At 57.7% G+C, this 25,700-nt stretch overlaps 1 protein-coding gene across 1 annotated transcript in view; it reads right to left on the bottom strand.

Moving 5' to 3' along the window:
- Positions 1-25,700, bottom strand: part of RPS6KA2 (ribosomal protein S6 kinase A2) — a 78,974-nt gene that overhangs the window by 41,254 nt on the left and 12,020 nt on the right. Inside the window, exons 2-3 of the mRNA XM_058676213.1 lie at positions 5,344-5,460; positions 3,231-3,312 (exon numbers count right to left, since the gene is read on the bottom strand). Of these exons, the coding sequence (XP_058532196.1) occupies positions 3,231-3,312; positions 5,344-5,460 (199 nt within the window). The remainder of the gene's footprint in view (positions 1-3,230; positions 3,313-5,343; positions 5,461-25,700) is intronic.

Here is a 25,700-nt window from a genome sequence, read left to right as displayed (position 1 = left end):
GAGACTTTGCAGAGACTTCCACCGTCACTGGTCTCCTGTTGGTGCTTCATCCCCAGACCCTCTCCCTGTCCACGTTACTGGCTCTGCTGGCCGGAGCACTGGGGGACACCCGTGTCAGAACCAAGGACACTTTGAATGCCAGTTTGACCTGGTCTGGCTGAGGCCTAGGGCTTTCGCTTTGGAGCTGATGCTGGGATGAGGCGTTTCTGGAGGGAGCTGGGCAAAACGAATGTACAGAGAAGAGGGTGTGACCCTTGCAGGGTCAGAGCGGGGCACTGCAGGCAGGACACTCATGTCCCCAGCACCTGCATGCCAAAACGCTGGCTCCACAGGACAGTCTAGCGCTGGGGTGGAGGGAACGTGACTCGTGTCCTTCTGAGAAGGCTCCAGGGTGCTCCCTCTGTCCCCCGCCAGAGCACCAAGGCGCCCTGTGCATCAGGGAGCAGCCCCCAGCGGATGCCAGCTCTGCCAGTGCCCTGGCTTGGGACTCCAGCGGATGCCAGTTCTGCCAGTGCCCTGGCCTGGGACCCCCACCATATGCCAGCTCTGCCAGTGCCCTGGCCTGGGACTCCCAGCAGATGCCAGCTCTGCCAGTGCCCTGGCCTGGGACTCCAGTGGATGCCAGCTCTGCCAGTTCCCTGGCCTGGGATTTCCAGCCTGCTCAGATGTGGCCACCCAGTCCTTGGCACTGCTCCCCCAGAACACATGCACACTACAGCTTGTGGCTCCAGGACACGTGAGTGGTTTGCCAGGGAGAGCTTAGGGCCTGACAACACGTGCTTCGGGGCTCAGCTCTGCTTGTGAGGGGCTGGGGCTCCACCCTTCTTTCTTTGTCCAGAAAAGGGGACATTGAGGCCAGGCCAACAACCTGAGCCGTTGCCTCCTCATGACGATCCACTCCCACTCACAGCCGCCCCAGCTCTTACTTCATGGAGAACAAAGGCCTCTCTTGCACGCAGGCAGGCTGCTTAGCAATGGGCGTTATGATGGCTGCCTCGCAACTACTCTGAAGACAAAAGGATGGAAGAAAACACAGCAGTAAAACCCGTAACAGGCGTAACAGCTGACACCAAGTAGGGAGAGCGTCAAGGTGTCATCAGCGGCCACGTGACCAGAAGTCCAGTGTCAGCACGCAAAGCTCTGCACCGGCTGTGCACCTGTAGAGTGACACACTGAATGCCATAACTCCCTAGAAGGGACAGAGGACGAGCTGCAGGACTGTGGCCCATTTACCCCGGCTGGCTGACCCCCATGGTCACTGGCAGAGACCCCCGTGGCACTGCTGGGACCGGCTGATTCAACCGAGGGACCTCAACGGCCTGCTCCCTCTCAAGGTTTCCTATGCCGGTTCTGAGAGGGCTGACTTGGCAAGGAACACAGCTGTGAATGAGGAGAACGTAGGCGCAGTCTCCCGGGAAGACATTTCAGGCCGAGCCCTGTAAGCTGTGGGAGACGTGCCCAGCAGTGCCCCTGTGGCAGAGCTGCTCACATCATCACTGTTGAGCCTGGGGTTCTTCACACTGCACCTGCAGAACTCCCATCAGACCACTGCAAGTCTCCCTCACCAGATGGCAGCTGATGGCCAGGCCCCTGTGGTCAGACCTAAACCATGCCCGGCATGAGACAAGCACAGGGCACACGAGACAACTCTCTCAGAGCTGGGGCAGAGGTCAGCAACTGCCAGTACCAAGCAGGTACCAAAGCCTGGCCGGCACCACCCGGCACTGCCCCACTGTGAACAGAGGACCCAGGGCCAGAAGCCCCCAGGTGACATTGTGGTGAGGTCAGAGCTGGATGTGGCTCTGACTACTGTATTGGGCGGGGGATCTCAGTGTGGGCAGCACGCTGGGGACCCCCAGGAAGCTCTGGCCACTTCTCTCTCTCACATCAACAAACTGACACCCCAGGGCTGGCCCCAGGTGCCACATTTGGTGACCATTCCCCCAGCACTCGCAGCAGCGAGCAGTGGCTCTGCTCAGGACAGGATGTGACAGTCCCCGCGGGCCTCCTCGCTGACAGACTCGCAGGGTAGGGGACGCCTAGCTCCCAGCTACATAAGGTCCATGACATCATTTGGTCTCGTCATGCCAACGTGGCCTCAGAAGGGGCTCAGAGTGCCCACAGCAGGCTCTGGGTGAAGCTGGCAGGCTACCCAGACGGTACTATTCCCCTGGCAGGTGGGAGGCCACGGTGGCGAGGCACACGCCCTGGCATCCTCACACTGCAGGGTGCTTAGAAACTGTTCCCACACCTACGTTCACATGCAGGCATTTCCCCCAGGGTTGTGTAGGGGTCCCTCTAGGGCAGTGGAGGGGGCTCCCTTCCCTGGCAGGGCTCAGGGCAGAGGAAGTCCTGGTGTCTGTGTGACTGCCTGGGGACACTGGTATCAGACCAGAGGAAGCCAGCACGGCCTCATCACCTTCACAGGGACCCCAGGTCCAACCACAAGCTCCAGGCTCCCTGTGCCAGGGGACATGGTAAGTTGCCCTGCTGGTCTTTCGAACTCTGTTCCCTGCCAGCACCTGCCCTGACTCAAACCAGCCGGCTTCATGTCCTGCAGGAGTAAGGCCCTCCTTGGCCCCGTTGCTGTGGGGTTAGACTGCAGCATCCCCCAGGGGACTGCATTCTGTCCCCTCCTCCCAGACACTTCAGTCAGGCTCGTGGCAACAAGCTGAACCACTGCTGGGTGCAGGACACACCCCTTGCCAACAGCGTGAGCGGGAGGTGGTCGGGACACAGGTGTCTGTTGCCATGCAGTCACGGGCTGACCCTGGGACAGAGACATTAGGCACTGGCTTCTGTTTGGAGCCTGTGCATGGAGGTCGGAGTGCAAGGAAGCCAGGAGCGGGTCGTGGGGCTGCACTCCAGCCTCCCTGTCACAGGGACTGCAAGGGAAAAGGGCACCAAAGTGAACTGCTTGTCTGCCAGAATTGAGCAGCTCTGTCTGGTGGTGGCGGAGGGCTGGTCTGTTGCGCCACACTCAGGCGGAGCCACCTGCTGCCTCCCGCAGCACATGCACAGCACGCTGCCACCATCTGGCTCTCCCCGATGCTGCAGGCATGGCACAGGGTTGCCCTCAGCAGCCAGCAAGCTGACGCTGCACGGAACTGCACTGAGCAAGCATCGCAGGCCTCCGCCCCAGCTTCTGAGACGGCTGAGCCATCGTGGATACTGTGGGCACCTCACACGCCAACTGCATGTCCCCAGGGGCCCCCCACCATGGCCCTTACCCTTGAGGGTGGCCTTTCTGAGCACCTTCATGGCATACAGCTGCCCAGCATCGGAGCCCTTGACCTTCCGCACCAGGAACACCTGGAAGGAGAAGACAGGACACCTGACATGCCCAGGCTTGAGTTGCAGGGGGCCTACACAGGGAAGAAATGGACACATTGTTTTCTTCCATGCCCAGGCTAGCAGGGACGGTTCTGTGTCCCCTGACAGCTGGAGGTGGGAGCAGCAGCAGCTGCAGGAAGTGCCGGTCTGGGCTGCGGGCACCCATACGGCATAGGCAGCACTGTCACCCAGCCAGTTCCTGGAAGCTGGAAGGGACAGGTGCCCCTAAAGATCCCCACGGCAGGGAGCTCTCCACTGCCCACCACACAGGCCAGGGGTGCACTAAGCAGCCTAGGTGGATGTAAGCCTTCTCAGGCCTCAGGCCTCACACGGAGACAGCAGGTGGGTGGGAACCAGGCGAGGGCCTCAACAGGCCCTGACCACATCAGAGATCTGACAGGCGAGGGCAGGCTTTGTCCTCCTGGCCCGGGCCAGGATGAGCGAGAAAACATGTGAAAACTGGCTGATGACCTCCCAGCAACCCGGGCCTTCCTGTGTGGAGTTAAGTCAGGGTTCCTCAGTTAAGTCAGGGTTGGCAAGGGCTTTGCTCCTTTGCAGGGGAGTCTTCAGTAACATTCATTGTAACTTTATCTCTTCTTTTGTTTTTGGTCATTGTACATCTGCTTATCAGAATCTTCTCCTTGGGGCAGGTTTCTAAGCTGTGCCACCCACAGGTCTACAGTTCGATTTTACTTATTGCAGTTGATACACGGCTCTTTGTTTGCAGTCACTTGTGCCACTCCCTCCAGTAAGTTCCAGGTCTGAGATCTTACGTTAGATTTCCAGCATGGTCTCCGTAGCCCCAGCTCCTTCCTGGCTCACCACTCTCCACCTCCTATGACACCATACTGAGGCTGCACTGTTGTCTGTACAACCTTTCTCCCAATTCCGGTTGGAGCAGGTCCCAGGATTAGGGAGACACCAGGTGTCTTATATAGCTAGGTTGTTGGCGGTGCTGATCTTACCAGAACCTGTTGGCTGTTAGGTCTGGGGCCACCCAGTCCTATTTTGACCCTGAGGATGCCACAGTCGGTATTATTTTCTTGTGGGGCCAGTAGAATGCACTATGTTCAGTGAGTTCACTCCCAGCTCAGTGCATGCGCAGCTCACTGTTGTCCCTGCAGTCTTAACTTCTTTGCCACACTGTACAAAATGGTGCCTGATGTGCCACTACTAGAGTTCTTGATCTGCTGGCCGTCAGGTCTGAGAGTTACCTGGACCTGTCTTGGGTGGAACCTGTAGGATGCCACGTTGTTGTAGTTCACTGAGTCAGACATGAGTTCACTTCCAGCTCAGTTCATGTGCAGTCCTGTCCCACAGCCCTTGCCTCCTCAAATAAAACAGCACCCGATAGGGCTTTAGGCACCTGACGGGGCTGTGAAATCCACCCTGTTCTCGCACTGTCCGTCTGAGATCTGCTGCTCTGTCTCTGCTCCTGGTCAAATCAAACGGACCAGCAGGACGGACAGTTCTTTGTCTGGGTTCATCTCCCAAGCTCCCAGTGAAAGTCCCTTCCCACCTGGTTGCTGGTGGAGTTCCGGCTGCTGGTGGAATTCGGATTGCTGTTAGCTGAATGCCGCTGGAGTATCAGTCACTGCAACACCACCCCGTTGTGTCTGCTGCTTTCCTGTGTCTGTCAGTCTCCAGGTGCCCCTCTGCTGTTGTTCTGTCCTCTCCTATTTCCTGGAATGTGCCCTCTCTGCTTCACACTGGCTAATGTTTCTCCTGTCTAAATGTGTCCTCACCCTATTCTGCCATCTTGATTCTGGGACGGTCCTGACTGTGGTGCCCTGGTTTAAAGGGGCCATCTTTGCTCAGCCAAGAGGCCACAGGTCTGCACGTGCTTGGAGCTCAGGAAGCATCTCCCGGCCTGCAGCAGGCACTGCAGCACAGTCACCCTGGGTTGTCCAACTTGGGACTCATGGGCTATGGGGGACGCCTGGCCTCTCAGGAGGTGTCCCTGGTGCCCAGGAGGGAGGCCCATGGCGCCACCCTGAGGGTCTCACTCACCTTCCCGTAGGAGCCCTGTCCCAGCACTTTCAGCAGCTCAAACTGGGACGGCTCGGCCTTCTCAAAGCCCTCCTTCACATGGTGGCTGATGTCAATCTCCTTCACCAGCCCTTCCTCCTGCAAGACAGCAGTGGCCCGCGGTTAACGGGTGTGCCAGTCCGCCCTGCCAGCAGTGGCCTGCGGTTAACGGGTGTGCCAGTCCACCCTGCCAGCAGTGGTCCGTGGTTGACGGGGTGTGCCAGTCCGCCCTGCCTCTCTCCTGCTTCCTCCCATGGCCAGGCACACTGTGCACCCTCAGCACAGGGCTTCAGTATTGTGGTGCCCCACGGGGGGAGCTGTGCCTTCACCCTGCTGTTGGGCCACAGCCCTGGGCCTCTGAGCCCTCCCCCAGGGGAGGAAGGTGCCCCAGTAGAGCCCCCTCTGCGTGGTCACAGATTGGGCATCAGGGCTGGCAGAGCTGGGCATGGCTGCGACCAGGTCGGCCTTGACAGTGAGACAGCCCCCAAGGCCTGCACAGCTCCCAGAACTGAGATGTGAGCACCTAGTGGTGATCACAGAACTGCTGCCCCGTGCAGCTCCTCCAATCGAGACGCCAAGAGAAGCCAGCCCCCAGCTGGAGCAAAAAGGCCTGAAAAACTTCACATTTTCTGAAAACACGTTTCTCGCTCAAGCACTCCGCGCTGTCGGCTCTCTGACCGTTTTTCTTCTGTTTGCTTAGTGAGCCTTCAGGTGTACGTGGGATTGTCATTCAGTCTTTCACATCTATACTCAGCTGAGGAAGAGCCCTCTGAGCTCAGCTGCAGCCTCAGGTACCTGCGGCAACATGTGATAACACATGCCTGAGAACCGCTGTCCCGGTGTCTGCGAGCCCTCCGGAGGCCGCGGGTCAGCACCAGTGTGCAGGTGCCTGGGGAAGCAGACCCGAGGCCCCTCCTGTTTCTGGGCACCATGCCCCAGCCGCCTGGGGGCCCACCAAGGGCAAGGTGCGAGAGGGCGGTGTGCAGCAGGCGATAGGGACTCTGTTGGAGACACAACCCTCTCTGGGAGTCGGGACATGGGCAGAAATGGCTGCACCTGCTCAGCCTGGGGCTTCCCACACGCCTGTCACCCACACGCCAGTGCGGCAAGTGGAAAGATGGGGAAACAGGCTTTTCTGCTGGTATCACAGCCCAGCCATGGCTGAATCAATCTGTTTCTGTCTGGGCTTCCCCTCCACCCCATCCATCAATCTGGCTCTCGCCCTGTCCCGGTCCTGGCACTGGCTGGCGGGAAAGGCATCAGCAAGGACTGGCGAGCAGCGCTCTCCCCACAGCTGCCCCCCAGCTTCCCTGGGCACCCAGACCCTCTCTGCCTTGCAGCTGTAGGGGTCAGGGTGGGTTTCGAGCCATGGCCTGCCCAGAGCCACATCTGAGCATGTTTCATAGACTCTGCAAATAGGAATAAAAGACAAGACTATTTCGGGTGTCAAAATGCTTTGAAATCCACACACCTAAGGGCTTCTGAAGAGGTTCACACACATGAATACCACGAAAAAGCTGCATGGGTCCTGGGGTCAACACGGAATGTTCTAACACACAGAGCCCTGGGGGTCTTGGGGCACACACAGAATATTCTAGCATATGGAGCCCCAGGTGTGCTGGCGTACATAGATACAGAGGTCATCATCCATTGGTTCACTCCCCAAGTGGTCAATACGGCCAGAGCTGGGCCAGTCTGAAACTGGGAGGCAGGAATTTCTTCTGAGTATCCCATGGGTGCAGGGGCCCAAGCCCTTGGGCCATCCTCTGCTGCTTTCCCAGCACATGAACAGGGAGCTGGATCAAAACTGGAGAAGCTGGGACACAAACTGGCACCCATGTGGGGTGCCGGCACTGCGGGCAGAGGATTAGCCAGGTATACCATCGGACTGCCTTCTAATGAAGTTCTTACGGCTGCTGCCGTTGAGGTAATTCGTGCAGAACCTTGAGCCACTCCTTGTGTGATACGCTGCCTAGTGGCTACCACATCAGTGGGGACACCATGTCTCACAGAGCTGTCTTGAGTTCAGGCCCAGCTCTGGCTGCAGTCCCTGACTTGGCTCTCTGCCAGCAGGCAGCCCTGGGGACTGGCCTCCTGCCCCCGCACCAGGGGCCTGGCTTGGGTTCCAGCCTGTAGCTTTGGCCTGGCCCAGCCCTAGCTGTGGTCGGTATGAGACGTAAACCAGCAGGTGGGAAGCTCTCTCCCCACTCCCACCTCTCACATGCAATAAATGCTTTATAAAAATGACAACATGATGAGTGGACTCTGCTCCTCTCAGTGGCGTGTGGGAGTGAAGGCTGTGAAGTGGGCTGTGTGCTCAGCAGTGCGAGGAGGCCTGTGTGAACACCCACGGGGCAGACTCGGTAGGAACCAGCAGCACTTTGCTTCTAGCCAGGCAGGGAAAGGAGAAGAGGCAGGTCCGTGAGCATGTCACCAGGACCATGACATACGAGGGAAGGCAGCCCGCCTGGCCAGGGGGACCTGGCACCAGGGGACCTGCATTCCAGTGCCTGCTGCTGTTACTGCAATCTCTCCTGTGCCATTACGGAAACTCAGCTCTCAGGAATGCACCCTGTATATACCTTCAACTCAGTCTGCAAGGCCATGGTGTCTGCCACAGCCTCAGGCGCCCAAGGCAGTAGGGACACCCACACCGCATGAGTGGCCCTGAAGTGGACTGCGGGAGCCAGGGTACAGCACTAGCTGTGCGGGACATCAGGCCCTGTGCTACACTGTGCCTTCTTCCACAGACCTCTCAGCCCCAGGCAGGCAGGGTGAGCCCAGCGGCACATGGGGACCCGGCATGGGCACACGGCATTGCTGCTCAGTGCCACCCCTGTGGAGCTGGGGACAAGCCCTGGTGTGAGTCCCAGTGTCTGCACAGGAGCTGCAGGCTGCAGGGGGCAACTGCAGGCAGAATGCACAGCTGACAGCTGCAACACATTCAGGCCTGCGGGCCCAGGTCCTCCGTCCTCCGTCCTCCGTCCTCCGTCCTCCGCTGCTCCTCCTGCTGAGCCATGCCCCCACTCCCCCCTTCTGCTGAGCCATGCCCCCCTCCCCCCTCCTACTGAGCCGTCCCCCTTCCCCCCTCCTGCTGAGCCATCCCCCCTCCCACTCAGCTGTCCCCCCTCCTCCTGCTGAGCCGTCCACCCTCCCACTCAGCTGTCCCTCCTCCTCCTGCTGAGCCGTCCCCCTCCTCCTGCCCCTCCAGCTGAGCCGTACCCCCTCCCACTCAGCTGTCCCCCCTCCTCCTGCCCCTCCCACTCAGCTGTCCTCCTTCTTACTGTCCCCGACACTTGTCACTCAGCTCAGCTTTAAAGTGTCTCCAAGGAATGCGTCCAGGAGCTAACATCGTCCAAGCCGCATTTTGCCTTTGTGTCCATTGGAGTCCACCGGCCTGAGTTCCCCTAGCTGAGTTCTCCACTCCACACACAGAGAGCCCACGCCCTGGGAAATGGGGTTCTCGGGCCAGACCCTACAGCAGGGTCACGCTGCTGGCAGAGGGCTCCCAACCGGGTTCACAGAGGGGACTACATCAGGGACTTGCTAAGAGGCTTTCTCTGTTGCTCATGAGGGGAATGCTCCAGGGCCTTGGGACAAAGCCTCCTCCCCAGGGCTGAGAAAGGATGCCTGGCACTGCAGCAGGTGTGGGCATCAGCACCGCCTCCTGGCACACAACCACGTCCACACGCAGGTCCATCCACACCCACACGCGGGTCCATCCACACTCACACGCGGGTCCATCCACACCCACACGCGGGTCCATCCACACCCACACACGCGGGTCCATCCACACCCACACACGCGGGTCCATCCACACCCACACACGCGGGCCCATCCACACTCACACGCGGGCCCATCCACACCCACACGCGGGTCTATCCACACCCACACGCGGGCCCATCCACACCCACACGCGGGTCCATCCACACCCACACACGCGGGTCCATCCACACCCACACACGCGGGTCCACCCACACACGCGGGTCCATCCACACTCACGCGGGTCCATCCACACCCACACGCGGGTCCATCCACACCCACACGCGGGCCCATCCACACCCACACGCGGGTCCATCCATACCCACACGCAGGTCCATCCACATCCACACGCGGGCCCATCCACACGCGGGCCCATCCACACGTGGCTTCATCCGCACACACACAGAGGTCCATCCACATGCGGGTACAGCCACACCCACGTAAGGCCTGGCAAGTGCTGTAGGAATTCTGACCCATCCAGGGACGCCCTGTGGATAATGCCAGCTCTGAGGGGAGCAGATGAGAGAAAGCAGAAATTGCCACCTGCCCTTGAGCTGCGTACCTGCAGGCTCAATTTATTCTGGTGCTTGTTAGCCACAGGAGACTTCTGCCCTGCTCTGAGCACGGCATGGCACGGCCGGATCCCAGGAGCTGCGCCTGCACCTCAGCCCGGCTCCGAGCACAGCACCGCCTGATCCCAGGAGCTGCGCCTGCACCTCAGCCCGGCTCCAAGCACAGCACGGCCCGATCCCAGGAGCTGTGCCTGCACCTCTGCCTGGCTCCAAAGGGATCTGGTACAGCCTGATCCCAGGAGCTGCGCCTGCACCTCAGCCCCGCTCCGAAAGGATCTGGCACAATTTGCGATGCTAGGGAACAAGCTGATGGCCAGCATGTTCTGTGTAAAGGGGACGATATTTCAAATCAGAGAATCCGGGCTTCAGTTGGTACCTGCCTCTGCCTGCTGTTGGAATTCTGGACAAGCCTCTGTGTCTCAGCCATCATATGGTGTGTGTTAAAAATGGAGGAAAACTTCAGCTCATGTGAATAAATGTCTGTAAAGCCTTATGCTCTGGATTTGATAACAAACAAAATGTTTATTTGAAAAGCTAGAGAGTCTGCAAGTAAGACACAAAGAGGCACAGACATGGGAGCCACGGGTTGGCCCAGCCTCGCTCTTCCCCCGGGGCCTCTCGGGGACTAGCTAAGCTCACTAGGGGTAGATGACCAGCACCAGAGCCCAGCGCTGGCTCCCTCACTCCATGTGCTATCCTCTGAGGCTGTTCCTTCCGGGAAGGACCAGAGATGGGGCCCAAGGACACTGGAGCCATGTCCACACCAGGCTGCTCAGGCAGGGGCTGAGATGCCCCATCTCACCAGCCCCTGAGTTTTCACCTTCAAAGTGCTCCCTGCGGCCCCCAGAGAGTGTGCTGCAGGGTCACGGAGTTGTTTCATTCCATCGTGGGAAGCCGGTGCTGGTTAACGGATGCGGGTTCAAGAGCACCAGGTGGGGGCTCCACAGCGGCAGGCTATGGGGAATGGGCCTATGAGGCAAACCACCCAGACCACACGTATACCCTGGCGCCACGCATGGTCCCCAACCTCGTGACATGGCTCAGAGTCCAGGCACCTGCCCCCCGACTTGATGGCCTTGGCTGCTCATCACCCTTGGAGTCAGAGCATCATTCCACATGGGCTCCTTCCCCTGTTGTCTACCCACGTGAGAGCTGGAAGTCAATGTAATTGACTGCTCTGACACACGTTGTGTGTAAGCACAAGGCAACTACAAAACCCAGACCTGCCAACTCCCACATGGCTTCCCTGTCCCCCAGGAGTCCTCCGGCATGAAGCAAGCACAGCCACAGAAGCGAAATCCATTGAGGGCTCAGGGCAGCAGCCGGCATCAACACAGGGCTAGGAGGACGGAGCAGGGACACAAGCTAACGTCCTGTGAACTGAAGCCTGTGAGGCCCGACAGTGTTCGGGGCAGTAAGGACGGGACACTCGGCTCCTAAGTACTGGACAATGATATGAAAATCTTACAAATGACAACTAACGGCTCCTTGCAGAAGGCAAACCAAAGCATGAGACAGGTAGAGAGAGGGCAGCCCACTTAGACCCAGATTCCAAGGGGCTTTCGTAGTGACTTAAATATGAGAACAACTTGCTAACCTCAGCATGGAATGCTCCGAGACAGCACAGAGATCCAGGCGAAATGGAAAGCTCGCAGAGGGACGCTGCCCTGCCGCTCGGGCCTGCCGTGAACCGGGGCAGGGACAACTGCGCCACACAGCTGTGGTCATCAGCAGGTCGCAGCCACACGCAGAGGTAACCGAGGCCTGGCCACGTGACAGAAAGCAGGACAAGCCAGCCCACCTCCAGTGACGCCATCAGACTCCCGACAGTGGAACACTGACACACACAACAGGGACACACGGGAGACAGTCAGCGCTGCAGGCTCAGACAGCACCCGGCCTGGAAGCAGCGATGTAAGTGGAGAGACAAATGTTTAACCACACAGAAAGTTCTGCACTTTACTGGCTCGCAAACACAATGGAAAGGCCAGCAAGAAACAGGGCAAAGATCGGGAGTCAAAACAACAGCGCGCGTGTACGTGTCTACGTGACGTGTGCACGAGGCAATCATCCGAGGCAAACACAAAGAAATGAACGGAGAAGCTGAGGTGAGGAAAACCAAACAGCCAAGGCACATGATTCTGAGAAACAAGCGTGAGATGACACACAGCTCCTCGCCAAGAGGACAGCAGGGAGCAGCACCACCAGGCAATCTGCTGCCCTCATATGCAAACCCCACTTTCAGGTCGCTGAGTTCACCTTGGGCTTGTGAACACTGGGTCTCAGTCCAAAGGCCGAGAAGTGATAACGAGTCCTTTGTACCGTCTTCAAAAGCCGTATGACAGACGACACAGAACAAAACTCCCCGGGGTGGTGCGTACCAGGTCAGTGCCAGCATCCCAGTCCCAGCTGCTCCACTTCCGACCCATCTCCCTTGCTAATGAGCCTGGGAAAGCAGCAGAGAATGGTCCACGGGCTTTGGCACCCACACAGGGGACCCAGAGGAAGCTCTTGGCCCCTGGTTGCAGACAATGAGGCCATTTGGGGAGTGACCCAGCAGATGGAAGGTCTCTCTCTTTGTCTCTCTATAAATCTGCCTTTCAAATAAATAAAACAAATCTTTGGCTAGGGCCAAAGGGGAAGCATGGAGTACAGCAGAGGCTGGGCGCAGAGGGGCCAGGGCACAGGTGATATGGAGCCACCCCTGCACTCACAGCCCTGCCCTCACCATGGGGCAGTGATGACCAGAAGAGCCCAGCAGTGTCTAAGAGCTCTGAGAAGCCACCTTCCTGTGGGACAGTGGCCTGGCAGGGACATGGTGCAGATGTGGACAGGAGAGCAACAATCATATCAAAGTCTACCTCACTGCTCCTGGCACTGCCACCTCAGGGGTGCCCCACGCTGGCCCTGCCATCTGAGAGGTGTCCCACACTGGCACTGCCATCTGAGGGGTGCCCCACACTGGCACTGCCACCTCAGAGGTGCCCCACGCTGGCACTGCCACCTCAGAGGTGCCCCACGCTGGCACTGCCACCTCAGAGGTGCCCCACGCTGGCACTGCCATCTCAGAGGTGCCCCACACTGGCACTGCCATCTGAGGGGTGCCCCACACTGGCACTGCCATCTGAGGGGTGTCCCACACTGGCACTGCCATCTGAGAGGTGCCCCACGCTGGCACTGCCACCTGAGAGGTGCCCCACGCTGGCACTGCCACCTCAGAGGTGCCCCACGCTGGCACTGCCACCTCAGAGGTGCCACACGCTGGCACTGCCACCACAGAGGTGCCCCACGCTGGCACTGCCACCTCAGAGGTGCCCCACGCTGGCACTGCCACCTCAGAGGTGCCCCACGCTGGCCCTGCCACCTCAGAGGTGCCCCACGCTGGCCCTGCCACCTCAGAGGTGCCCCACGCTGGCCCTGCCACCTCAGAGGTGCCCCACGCTGGCACTGCCACCTCAGAGGTGCCCCACGCTGGCACTGCCACCTCAGAGGTGCCCCACGCTGGCACTGCCACCTCAGAGGTGCCCCACGCTGGCACTGCCACCTCAGAGGTGCCCCACGCTGGCACTGCCACCTCAGAGGTGCCCCACGCTGGCACTGCCACCTGAGAGGTGCCCCACACTGGCACTGCCACCTCAGAGGTGCCCCACGCTGGCACTGCCATCTCAGAGGTGCCCCACGCTGGCACTGCCACATCAGAGGTGCCCCACGCTGGCACTGCCATCTGAGAGGTTCCCCACACTGGCACTGCCATCTGAGAGGTGCCCCACGCTGGCACTGCCACCTCAGAGGTGCCCCACGCTGGCACTGCCACCTCAGAGGTGCCCCACACTGGCACTGCCATCTGAGAGGTGCCCCACACTGGCCCTGCCATCTCAGAGCTGCCCCACACTGGCACTGCCACCTCAGAGGTGCTCCACACTGGCACTGCCACCACAGAGGTGCCCCACACTGGCACTGCCATCTGAGAGGTGCCACACAAGCCTTTGTTGTTGTTTTTTTAAAGAACCATATTACCTTTTTTTAAATTAAAGATTTATTTATTTTTATTGGAAAGGCGGATATACAGAGAGGAGGAGAGACAGAGAGGAAGATCTTCCATCCCGTGGTTCACTCCCCAAGTGACCACAACGGCTGGAGCTGAGCCAATCCGAAGCCAGGAGCCTCCTCCAGGTCTCCCACGCGGTGCAGGATCCCAAAGCTTTGAGCCGTCCTCAACTGCATTCCCAGGTCACAGGCAGGGAGCTGGATGGGAAGCAGGGCTACCGGGATTAGAACCAGCGCCCATATGGGATCCTGGCACGTTCAAGGTGAGGACTTTAACCACTACGCTATCACGCCAGACCCTCAAGCCTTTGTTAGCGTGTGTTGTGTGTGCAGGGAAGGCGCAGGGCACGGGGCGGGAAGATGAAGGGGCTGTGGTTGGTGAGCTTGGCAAGGTCTGCAGGACAAGTGCAAGGGTGCTACGGCTGGAGGCCAGGGTTGTGCCCGTTGAGGGAGCAATAGACCCCCGTGGATGGATACGTTGGGGCCTCCTGCAGGGGACGCTCAGCCAGTGTCTTCCGACACAGGGCGGCTGCGGGTGGCCGCCCTCTGCCACGTTGGATCCCCAGAGCAGACACAGTCCCGGACCTTGATGATTTTGAAGGAAAGTCAAGGTCACTTGTAAATGACAGGAGAGAGAGGATGGCACCCCTGACCTGGTGTGGTTAGTAACGTGGCACCCTGACCGGGCACCCCTGACCTGGTGCTATGACTGATGCGGTGCCCCTGACCTGGTACCCCTGACCTGGCACCCCTGACCTGGTGCTATGACTGACGCGGCGCCCCTGACCTGGTACCCCTGACCTGGCACCCTTGACCTGGTGCGGTTAGTAACGCGGTACCCCTGACCTGGCACCCCTGACCTGGTGCAGTTAGTAACGCAGTGCCCCTGACCAGGTGCAGGAGTGATGCAGACACTGGAGACCCAGAGCAGAGTGCACTGGCCCCACCACAGCCCTCAGCGTCCAGTCTGGATGAAGTGAACACAAAGCTGCTCCATGCAGTCCAATCAGCGCCACACGGTCAGCACAAGCTCTGGCACCCGGGAGTCCCTGGCACCTCTCTTCCCAAGATGGCTGAGCCAAGCTCACTGCACCAGAGATAATGAAGGGGAACAGGAAGTGGGAACAAAGACACAGAAATCTACCAGGTGGCTACAAGAGACTGAGCCTATCCAGCAGCTGGGAAGCGAGCGCTACGGCAGCAGGATCTCCAGGCGACTTCCGGTGCGGCCAGTGCTTGGCTACAGGAGGGTTATCGTCACAGCCAACGTGGAGAGCATGTTTAAACGAGAAAGCTGGGAGCAGAGGCCTGGTGGAGAAGATGGACACCCTTGGGTGCCTGGACTCAGGGCCTGACAGTGGGAATGAGGCAGAGCTGTGGACTGCAAGAAGGCTACTTGAACATTTTGTAACATTCCTGAATTCCATGATTAACACCCTCTGAAGATCAGGCTATTCAAACCACATTTCCAGGTGGAGACGGTCCCTTTGCCTACAGGGCCTGTGCCAGGGCTTCTCTGGGCCAGGCTGGGGCGGGGAGGTGGCCGTAATGGCCTGTGATACTGGCAAGCGACCTGTGCTTGCATCTCATAATGGCCGGGCGTGCTTCAGGACCCGATCTCAGGGAGCGGAGCCCATGGGGCTGTGGCCGGGCCTCGGCAAGCACGCTGCCTAACAAGGTCGCCTCCGTCGCCGATTCCCGCACAGAGGTGACGAACGTACCCAGAGGCACTGCAAGATAAGCCTGCCTACTGCTCTAACCCAAGCAAACACCCCAAACACCTCTTCGCAGGGCAGAAAGCTAACGAGCCACACTTGCCACACACCAGGGCTGCCACACTCCAAGCACATGTTTCTTTTGTTTTTTTTAAATCAGTGCAAATTTTTTATTCTTTTTTCTTTTTTTAACCATTTTTGGATAAGCTTACATAGTTGATTAGGGCACAAAGGGTCAAGGGATACAGGAAAGTGGGCAAGACCACTGTTTCCACACTAATATCACCATTTTTCCCCCTGTATCTGGGGTCAGGGGAGAAACAAAGGGAGAAGCCCCACCCAGCCTCCCACCCATCCCAGGTCCCCGATGTGAGGCACGCTCCGAGGGTCCTGCTCAAGCAGGTCTGATAGTTCAACAGCTCTGAATTACTGCCAATCTCACTGTTCCAAGCGTGATGAAATCTCTTCAGAATCCACTGGCTGACAAAGTCTCTTCATGGTTTGGGTTCTGAGGTCAGCGGTTCAATTGGAGGGATCTCCAAAGAAACTTCGTCTGAGGTGATCCCAGACCTGATTCTTATGTGTGCTTGCCGGTACAGGGTCTGGCACCATCCAGCACCCCAGTCAGCTTATGCACATGCTGGTCGTTACAATTGCTGGGTCAGTTCTATTTCCAGCCCTGTCTTCCACGCGAACCAATGGGTGTTGCAGTCCAGCCCAATCCTGCCCACTTCATACTCAGCCCTCATGCAAACCAGTGAGAGCTGCAACCTAGTTGGGGTGACTCCCTCCCCATAACCCCCACCAGGCCTGCCCCTGCCCTGGTTCCCATGCTTGCCAGTATGTACAGCAGACGGGTTCAGTCTGTCCCACATCCCATTCAGCTCTCATACATGTCAATGGGCATTGAAGCCTAGTTCAACCCAACAAGCCGTATTATCCAGTCCACACACATACTGGCGGGTACTGTTCTGTCTAGTCACCCCTGCCCAGTCCCGGTTTTTGTGCTTTCCAGTGGGAGTGGTAACCCAAGTGCCCACTATCTCCCTACTAGGCCACTCCCACTTCCGGATCATGCACTCTCCAGGTGGTTCTGGACTTTAACTTGACAGATTTAGCCTCCAGTGCCAGCCTCTGCCAGCTGATGCTGCGCAAAGCCCAACCAACCCTCACCCACTCTAATTTTTGTTTACACCAGTCAGAACTGTCAGCTCAGCCTGGCTTCTCCCTGATCTAGCTCACATGAGGTCCACAGGTGTTGTAGCCCTGCCTGGTCTGGTCTGCCCCCATCCCAACTCACACTCTCCAGTGGGAGTGGTTGTCCAGCAGGGGAGCCCACATTCCCCCTGCCGGCTTTGCCCCCTCCCCCGTGGTTCTCACGTGTGCTGTTTGGGTGCTTTGGCCACATCTGGTACGGCTCACCTCACCTTGGCATTCCGTAATGTGCTCTGGCTTGTGTCATGACCGAACCTGGCCTGACCCACACTCTATTCTGGTGCTCGGATTCACCAGCAGGTGATGTGAACTGGTTCAGCCTGGTCTGCCCCTGATCTGTGCCACATGCATGGAGTGGGTATCTTTCTCAGCACTGGTTCTGGCCCCACAGCCACCACACTGCAGCGAGCTGCTTTTGCCCCAACCCCAGGGCCGAATCCAGATGTTGATTTTCTTCCTGCTTTTTCTCTTGACCCTTTCTGGCAGGAGAATGCCTCAGCGAGATCTCATACAATATTAGATGTTGATGTGTCCTGTGACGCCGATTTTAAAAAGCCTACAGTTGCTTTAGGTAATCTGACCACAGGCCAAGTTCTACAGCAGTAACTCAAGCCCATGGATGTTCTAAGGCAGCCATGGACGGTCGACAGGCCTTAGAACCTACACTTGGAGGACAATGAGGAGCCTGTGCAGGGGGAATGGACCCTGCCGCCTCTACTCCTGTGCCTGTCTCCTCCCTGGAAGGGATATTCAAGGTCTAGACAGTTCTACAATCAGCACTTCCACACAGCAGTTGGGAAATCGGCTCTGTCCGGCTTGAAGAGCTCTCCAGCGGCCGCCAGTCTCTGTCCAGTACTGCTCATGCTGGTTGACACACTTGCCTGTTTCAGAAGCCAGCAGCTTCACAGTGAAGAGGATGACGTGGGTACAAGCCATGGGCAATGAATGGAAATCCTTTAGTTCCTGAGAAGGAACCATTAGAAGAGAGACAGTTCCGAACACACCATATGCAAGGCTTGCGCCCGTAATCAGCAGCAAGTAGCTACGAAGATGGGCGAACCCACAGCCTGCAGCAATCCTCAGATTAAGGGCCAGAAAGCTGAGGAGGGAGTGAAATGGGTCAGCTGTGGAGCTAGCTCAGGGTCCCAAGCTGGACGCCACACCTCCCCCGCCCTAGGTAGATCCCACCGCCTACCTGCCAATCAAATGACCCCTCCTGCAGGACGGGGACCTGGCACAGTTTTATGAAACCACGGCCCTTCCCAGGCTCCTGAGAAGCCTTCCCACAGACACAGGATGGAAGGAAGAAACCTTCCTCTCGCTCCCCTTTCCCCTCGGGCCACGCCACCCTGGAACGTGGCCCACGTGTCTGTGATCACGTCACCTTTAAGAAAACTTTATTTAAAAACAACAATGGGCCTCGGTACATCTACTCTTATGATGATGCAGATAACACACACCCTGTTTTGAGAAGGAAACGGCAGACAACTCAGCAGTCAGAGGGGGGCTCCGGGCTGGCTCAGCCCACAGACGGCATCTCACAGCCATCTCAGCCTGCACCTCACATTTCCTGCCTCTGAGGCCCTGCCCCTGGCTCCAATGACAACCATGTGCTCACTCAGCACTCACTGAGGCGGGCCCTGGGGTCACTCCAAGTCCAAGCCTGACTTGGCTGCAGGATGCAAGGGACGAGCCGGAGATGCAGGTGCTGCACATGGCAAGGCTGAGCCTGCCGATGCTCAGCAGCGAAGGCTGGGGGATGCTTTCATCTCAAAGTGGAGGAAGGAGAGGGGGCCCCAGAATCCCACAGCACATGCTCACTGCCCGACTGGAGAATCACTCCACCGTCAACGCACTTTGGTTATACTCCACTGTTCCAACCACCCAGAGACACGGATGTGGGGTCAGACAGCGACCATGTGCGTCTGTCCGCAGCTGCAGCCCATGCCCACCTGGATGCCTGGGTCAGACTTTGCTGTCCACTGGTCTGAGGACAGAGGTATCCTGGGTGGGAACGCACAAGCCACGCATGGAGCTGGCTAGCCTGGTTGTCGGGGTGAGGAGCACAGGACAGCCCTGGGATGGGGTGGGGAGCACATGATACTGAGTGTTCCGTCCCCTTTCCCTTTGTGCAGAACTGAGTGACCAGGAAAGCTCTCAGGACCCTGCGTTCTCTCGAAGGATCCCCTGGGGGTGAGGACTCCTGCGGAACAGGCGCTTGGGGGAGGGTGCGGGACAAGGCAGATGTACCAGCTCACACAGACCACCACGTCCTCTGGCGTGATATGATCATGCGGCTGCCTTCCAAAGACATGCCTTTTTTTTTTTAAATGAACCTTTTTACTTATTTTAAGCAGGGACTTGTTCAACATAACTGGACTTCTTAGGAGAGTGGGAGAATTTGCAGTTAGCAGTTACTAACACACAGACCCGCCGTGCGCAGCGGTCACAGAGCTCTTGCTGTCATCTCACAGCGTTCCATGAGGCAGGCATGCAACTGTTTGCAGCCACCACTCTTCCAGCATGCAAACAGGCTTTGCCAGGTTCACGACATGAGTGCATGTGTCTTTTGCTGGGAAATGAGATACTCATTCACTTTCTCCACAGACACAAAGTGTGCAAAACAGTACTAACATTTCCATTCTCTTCTTGCGGCTCTGCGGAAAGGCTGGGATGCTGAGAACGAACTATTAGAAAACAACGGATACTAGGCTCCCTCTCTGAAGGCCAGGAAAACACAAAAAGCTTTTGAATTAACAAGAGCCACAAAATACAGCAGTGCAATAGTAGCTTGCTTTAAAATGCAAACATTTCTTTTCATTTTATCAGAATAACCGTAATTAAAGATTCAAATTTTAAGAACAAGTAATTATTTCTTGGCCATCATGCTTTAAAAAAATTTTTGCCTTGCCTAAACTGAGCTGTCTGCTTTTACTTGTAATAAACTCCCTGAGAGCAAAGAGAATTGAAGAATATCTACAAATTAAACTTGGAAAAAAAAGTTATTTTAACTAGAGTGTTGAATACAGAGATTTGATATGACATCATGGAGGAGATGGCACAGAATTAGCTCCTAGAAATGAACAGATGCCCCAGGGTATCCTGCACCTGTTCCCAGGCACACAGACCTCACCCACAGCCTGCACCTGCTCCCAGGCACACAGCCTGCACCTACTCCCAGGCACACAGCCTGCACCTGCTCCCAGGTACACAGCCTGCACCTGTTCCCAGCACACAGACCTCACCCACAGCCTGCACCTGCTCCCAGGTACACAGCCTGCACCTGTCCCCAGCACACAGCCTGCACCTGCTCCCAGGTACACAGCCTGCACCTGTCCCCAGCACACAGCCTGCACCTGCTCCCAGGTACACAGCCTGCACCTGTTCCCAGCACACAGACCTCACCCACAGCCTGCACCTGCTCCCAGGCACACAGCCTGCACCTACTCCCAGGCACACAGCCTGCACCTGCTCCCAGGTACACAGCCTGCACCTGTTCCCAGCACACAGACCTCACCCACAGCCTGCACCTGCTCCCAGGTACACAGCCTGCACCTGTCCCCAGCACACAGCCTGCACCTGCTCCCAGGTACACAGCCTGCACCTGTCCCCAGCACACAGCCTGCACCTGCTCCCAGGTACACAGCCTGCACCTGTTCCCAGCACACAGACCTCACCCACAGCCTGCACCTGCTCCCAGGTACACAGCCTGCACCTGTCCCCAGCACACAGCCTGCACCTGCTCCCAGGTACACAGCCTGCACCTGTTCCCAGCACACAGACCTCACCCACAGCCTGCACCTGCTCCCAGTGCCCACAGCCCTCACCTACAGCCTGCACCTGTTCCCAGGTACACAGCCTGCACCTGTTCCCACGTACACAGCCCTCACCACAGCCTGCACCTGTCCCCAGTGCCCACAGCCCTCACCACAGCCCTCACCACAGCCTGCACCTGCTCCCAGGCACACAGCCCTCACCCACAGCCTGCACCTGCTCCCAGCACACAGTTCTCACCTGTACCTGCACACGCTTCTGTGCCACGTACTCAGAGCCTTCTGTAGGGCTATGCCCTGTGTGCTGATTGAGCATGCACAGGTGCTGCGTCCTCCTGTGTGCGATCCTTAGCTGTGGTCACTTTTCACTGCAGCACACCTTTCTAAATGGGGTCCTATCTGGAGCCCCATGTTACAAGAGAGAGACAGGTGAGAGACATATGTATGAAGACCAGAGCGCAGGGCTGCCATCATGGGGATGCGGCTTCCTACTTGCGTGGACGGCAGCAGGTTTTCAGCTGGTCTAGGAGTGGCTGACTCACACCAGGAGTAGGACCCCAGCACAATCCAGTCTGTGTCCCTCAGGCTTGTCTGTCCATGGCGTCCCTCGGGGGTGAGTGTGATCGAGTCTCCATACTCGTCACAGCTCCTGGGTGGGCGATCATCAAGAAATGCCTGGGTGTGTGACGGGTACCAAGTAGCTCATGCCAACCATTTCTATCTGCTGCTGTGACGATTTCCATGGCATACTAAGGCAGCTTCAGGTGACAGTTTACCTGAAACAGAGGAGCACTGTCTGGCCAGACGTTGAGTGAGTGAATGACCCAGGAGCTGCATGCGTACACCTTCCCAGCAAGCCTGCCTGTTCACTGGGAGATCACAGGCAATCAGTGCGAAGTGATCATGGCTGGGAAACCAAGACAGCCTGGGGGACACTGGGAGTCTTAGAGCAACAGCACTGCTCCTTAAGAGCTTGCGGGCGCACCCCTCAAGTGTCAGCTCTGGAAGTCCTGCAAACACATGGCTTTGCACTACAGCAACCTGCTCGCAGACTCCAGTGTGGAAACCCTGGTGTGGAGCCCTCACGTGGAATCCCTGGTGTGAAGACTGATGGCTGCCCAGGGCACTGGTCTGCTCCGGACCCGGCATGTCCCCCAGGCTTCAGCCTGGAACAAAAGGGCCACAGGAGCCAGTTACGTCACTGACCTGGCGGGATTCCAGTTGACCAATGGCACACCGGAATGGACATTCCTTACATAGTTGGGGCAGACAGCCCCTTTGCCGGCCCACGTGTCTACAGGGGTACAACACTCCTCCACACGGATCTCAGCTGCCCTTCTCGCCACCCTCTTCCTGCCCCTCTGCGCGAAGGGGGCCCAGGAGCGGATTTTCCAATAAAGCTTCCCTTACAACTCTGAACAACTTGCCGATATTATTCCACCAGCGGGCGGGCAGTCAGTGGTCATCATCTAACAGAGACCTCACGTGAAATCCCTGGTGTGAAGACCCTGTATGGAGACCCTGGTGTGGGGACCCTGTGTGAAGACATGTGGGGAGCGGGGTGCTAAAGCCGCTCCTGGGACTGGGAGGGGCTGTGGCAAGATGGCGGCTGGCCCAGGGCCAGGAGGCGGAGTTGGTCTCGCCTGAAGGTAAACAGGAAGTCACAGGGATAGGCTAATGCCCTCGCTGTGATTACTGGCCTATCATGTAGCACCAAGTGGACCCACGGGGAGAAGTGATTGTTGGAGAACGATATAAAAGTAGCCGGTAAAAGCTGGGCAGTGACGAACGGACTGGGACTGGGACTGGGACTGGGACAACAGACGACGGATGGAGAAAGACGGGGACGAGGGAGAAGGAGGAAGGGTGCTGGAGAGAAGAAGCGGGGAGGAAAGCTTAGACCAATGCGGACAGGAGCAGCGGAGAGAAGGTTTTAAATGGAGCCGCTTTTAGCAGGGAGGGGTCCAGTTACGGTTCCGGCTTTTCCCAGACCCCCAGAGTATGCCTCGTCATTTTAGTGTCGCTGTGGGACAGCGGCATAGACCTCACACAGAGATCCTGGTGTGGGGACCCTGTGCGGAGGCCCTGTCTGGAGATCCTACATGGAGACTGGCTTCTTGGCATCTCCTGAATGCTGGTACCTGCCAGGAAAGAGCGTTCACTGTGCCACAGGACACAGGGAGCTTGGGTCTCTAAGATGCTGACAGTGAACACACGACCACGTTTCTTTCTACTCGGAATGCCCCACAATAGGTCATGGATGCAGCTCTGGTCGAGAGCACAAGAGGCACTGGGCAGCAGGTGCTCAGGGCAGTGGATGAGGCACCTGCGCCCCACACTGGGGTACTAGATTGGAGCCCCAGTTTCCTGCTGTGCAGAACCCGGAAAGCAACAGTGATGGCTCAGGGCAGGGGCCTCTTGCCATCTGTACTGGAGACCCAGATGCCGTTCCTGGCTCCTGGCTCTGGCTCTGGTGGGTGCCTGGGGAGTGACCCAGGAGAAAGATTTGTCTATCTCTCTATCTTTCAACTCAAATAAAAACAAGTGATAAAAATTTAAAAAGAGAAAGGCAAACTGGTTTTAAAGGAGTTTTCAATAGCCAACTGCTAACATCCTTAATACGTCAAGAGTTCTGACAATGCAACGAAGAAGATGCAATCAGGAGTCGAGCAGATAAGTAACACAAACAGCAGAGCACATTTCAAACAATCGCCACTTGAAGAACAAATTCTTCAAGAGTTTCCTGCCTGTGTCCCAGCAGCCCCATGCAGGTATGGAGAAAAGCCCCGGAGAGAATCAGGAGCTTAGCCCAGCTGGCGGGGAAGATACTTGGTTACCTGGGGCGGTTTCCTTTCCTTTTTTTGCTTATTTCCCTCAGACTTTTTTTTATGTTATTTTAGCAAATATCTTATTAAAAACATTCCAGTGAAATGTAAGGCTGTCAATCCAAATCCATGGAAGTTTCCAGACTCAACCCAGTCTCATGCCCATGTCACTTGTCTTGCGTATGGATGGGCCTGGGTTGTAGAACAGGCTGTTTCTATCCCATCTGTGTCAGGATGGAAATGAACCCCAAAACGCTGGTCAGCGGGTGGTTTAGGGAGGGTCACAGCACCCCACCCTGCACATGCCCAGCCTGCAGCACTTGGGAAAGCTGGGCACTTGCACTCCATCATCCTCGGGTCTTCCTCCCAGATGTACACCCTCCAGGAAGGGCCTCGCATCCTGCGTTCAGCCCCCTACACCCTGGGCCCACAGCACCTTTCGGAACAGACAGAGCAGTGGGGATGTCAGAGCTGTAGCTCAGAACTCCAGCTCGCTGGCTCAGCCCCCACCCCATGAGAGTGTGGGGTTCACATTCACAGGTCTCCAGCAGATACTCATATCACAGTTTCCAGATCTACTTTCAACCTAGACTCTGGGAGGACCGAAGAGCCTGCCAGGACCGAGCTGCCACAGGCCTCGCAGGGAAGGCCTGCACGCAGCGCATCCTAGAAGAAGGACGCCCCTCATGCTATACAAACGCAAATACCCCACAGACCTGGCTGGCACCTCCCCAGTATGAGCAGGCAAAGCAAGGCTGGCACCAAGCCACCTGTGGGCAGGAATAATAGCAATGCGACACAGCACACGCAACATGAACATGCTAACCAGCGTTTGTTTCATTTATTCAAAAGGAAGAGAAAGACCATCTGGCATCTTCTAGTTCACGCCCCGGATGCCCAGCCCAGGCCAAAGCCAGGTCCCCACCCGAGTGGCAGGGACTCCAGCACCTGAACCATCACCTGCCACCTCCCAGCGGAACTGGGCGCTCCAGCCCGTGGCTTCAGCTCTCACAGCTCCCACCGCCCAGGGCTGGCCGGGGGCCTCCCTCCAGCTCTCAGCTCCCACCGCCCAGGGATGGTCGGGGCCTCCCTTCAGCTCTCAAGGCTCCCACCACCCAGGGCTGGTTGCGGGCCTCCCTTCAGCTCTCACGGCTCCCACCGCCCAGGGCTGGTCGGGGCCTCCCTCCAGCTCTCAGCTCCCACCGCCCAGGGATGGTCAGGGCCTCCCTTCAGCTCTCAAGGCTCCCACCACCCAGGGCTGGTCGCGGGCCTCCCTTCAGCTCTCACGGTTCCCACCGCCCAGGGCTGGCCGGGGGCCTCCCTCCAGCTCTCAGCTCCCACCGCCCAGGGATGGTCGGGGCCTCCCTTCAGCTCTCACGGCTCCCACCGCCCAGGGCTGGTCGGGGTGCTCCCTCCAGCTCTCAGCTCCCACCGCCCAGGGCTGGCCAGGGGCCTCCCTCCAGCTCTCAGCTCCCACCGCCCAGGGATGGTCGGGGCCTCCCTTCAGCTCTCAAGGCTCCCACCACCCAGGGCTGGTTGCGGGCCTCCCTTCAGCTCTCACGGCTCCCACCGCCCAGGGCTGGTCGGGGTGCTCCCTCCAGCTCTCAGCTCCCACCGCCCAGGGCTGGTCAGAGGCATCCCTTCAGCTCTCCAGGGCTCTCGTGACTGGCACACCCGAGGGCGGACTCCCCCAGGTGTGTGAGAGAGTGTGGGAAGCCACGGTGGGGAACGTGCGTGACGTTTGTGCTTGCAGGACGTCGGTCACTGACAGCTCCGCCCACGCGTGTTTACTGGATAGAGCTATCATGGAGCAGTTTGAGGGTGGGAAAGCTGAATACAAGAACTAAACAACTCAATACACAATCACTTCTGGTTCCACTTGCTTTTCTGAGCCCTTATTTCTTCTCAACCACATATCCTGCCTGAGCCTGGGAGAGGAGTGTGGCAGGAACAGCAGGCAGAGAGGGAACAGACCACGCAGGACTCAGGAAGCACTGGTGCAAACAACACGACGAATGAAAGCTGTCCAGAGTGACATGTTAAACTGGTCATTTTGAAAATGGCATTTCCACATTTCAAAACATAATCTTAAAAAATCAGCCCAGCATCGTGGCCTAGTGACTAAATCCTTGCCTTGCATGCACCGGGATCCCATATGGACGCCAGTTCATATCCCGGCAGCTCCACTTCCCATCCAGCTCCCTGCTTGTGGCCTGGGAAAGCAGTCGAGGATGGCCCAAAGCCTTGGGACCCTGCACCTGCATGGGAGACCCGGAACAGGCTCCTGGCTCCTGGTCAGCTCAGCTCAGGTTGTTGCAGCCATTTGGGAGTGAATCAGCAGATGCAAGATCTTTCTCCCTGCTTCTCCTCTCTGTATATGTACCTTTGCAATTAAAAAAAAAAAATCTTTAAAAGAAAATAGTAGTGTGG

Source organism: Ochotona princeps, chromosome 1 (assembly GCF_030435755.1).
Source record: "Ochotona princeps isolate mOchPri1 chromosome 1, mOchPri1.hap1, whole genome shotgun sequence".
In the NCBI taxonomy this organism is placed as follows: Eukaryota; Metazoa; Chordata; class Mammalia; order Lagomorpha; family Ochotonidae; genus Ochotona; species Ochotona princeps.
Note: the sequence above shows the minus strand (reverse complement) of the source record. Positions and strands in the feature narration are given on the sequence as shown.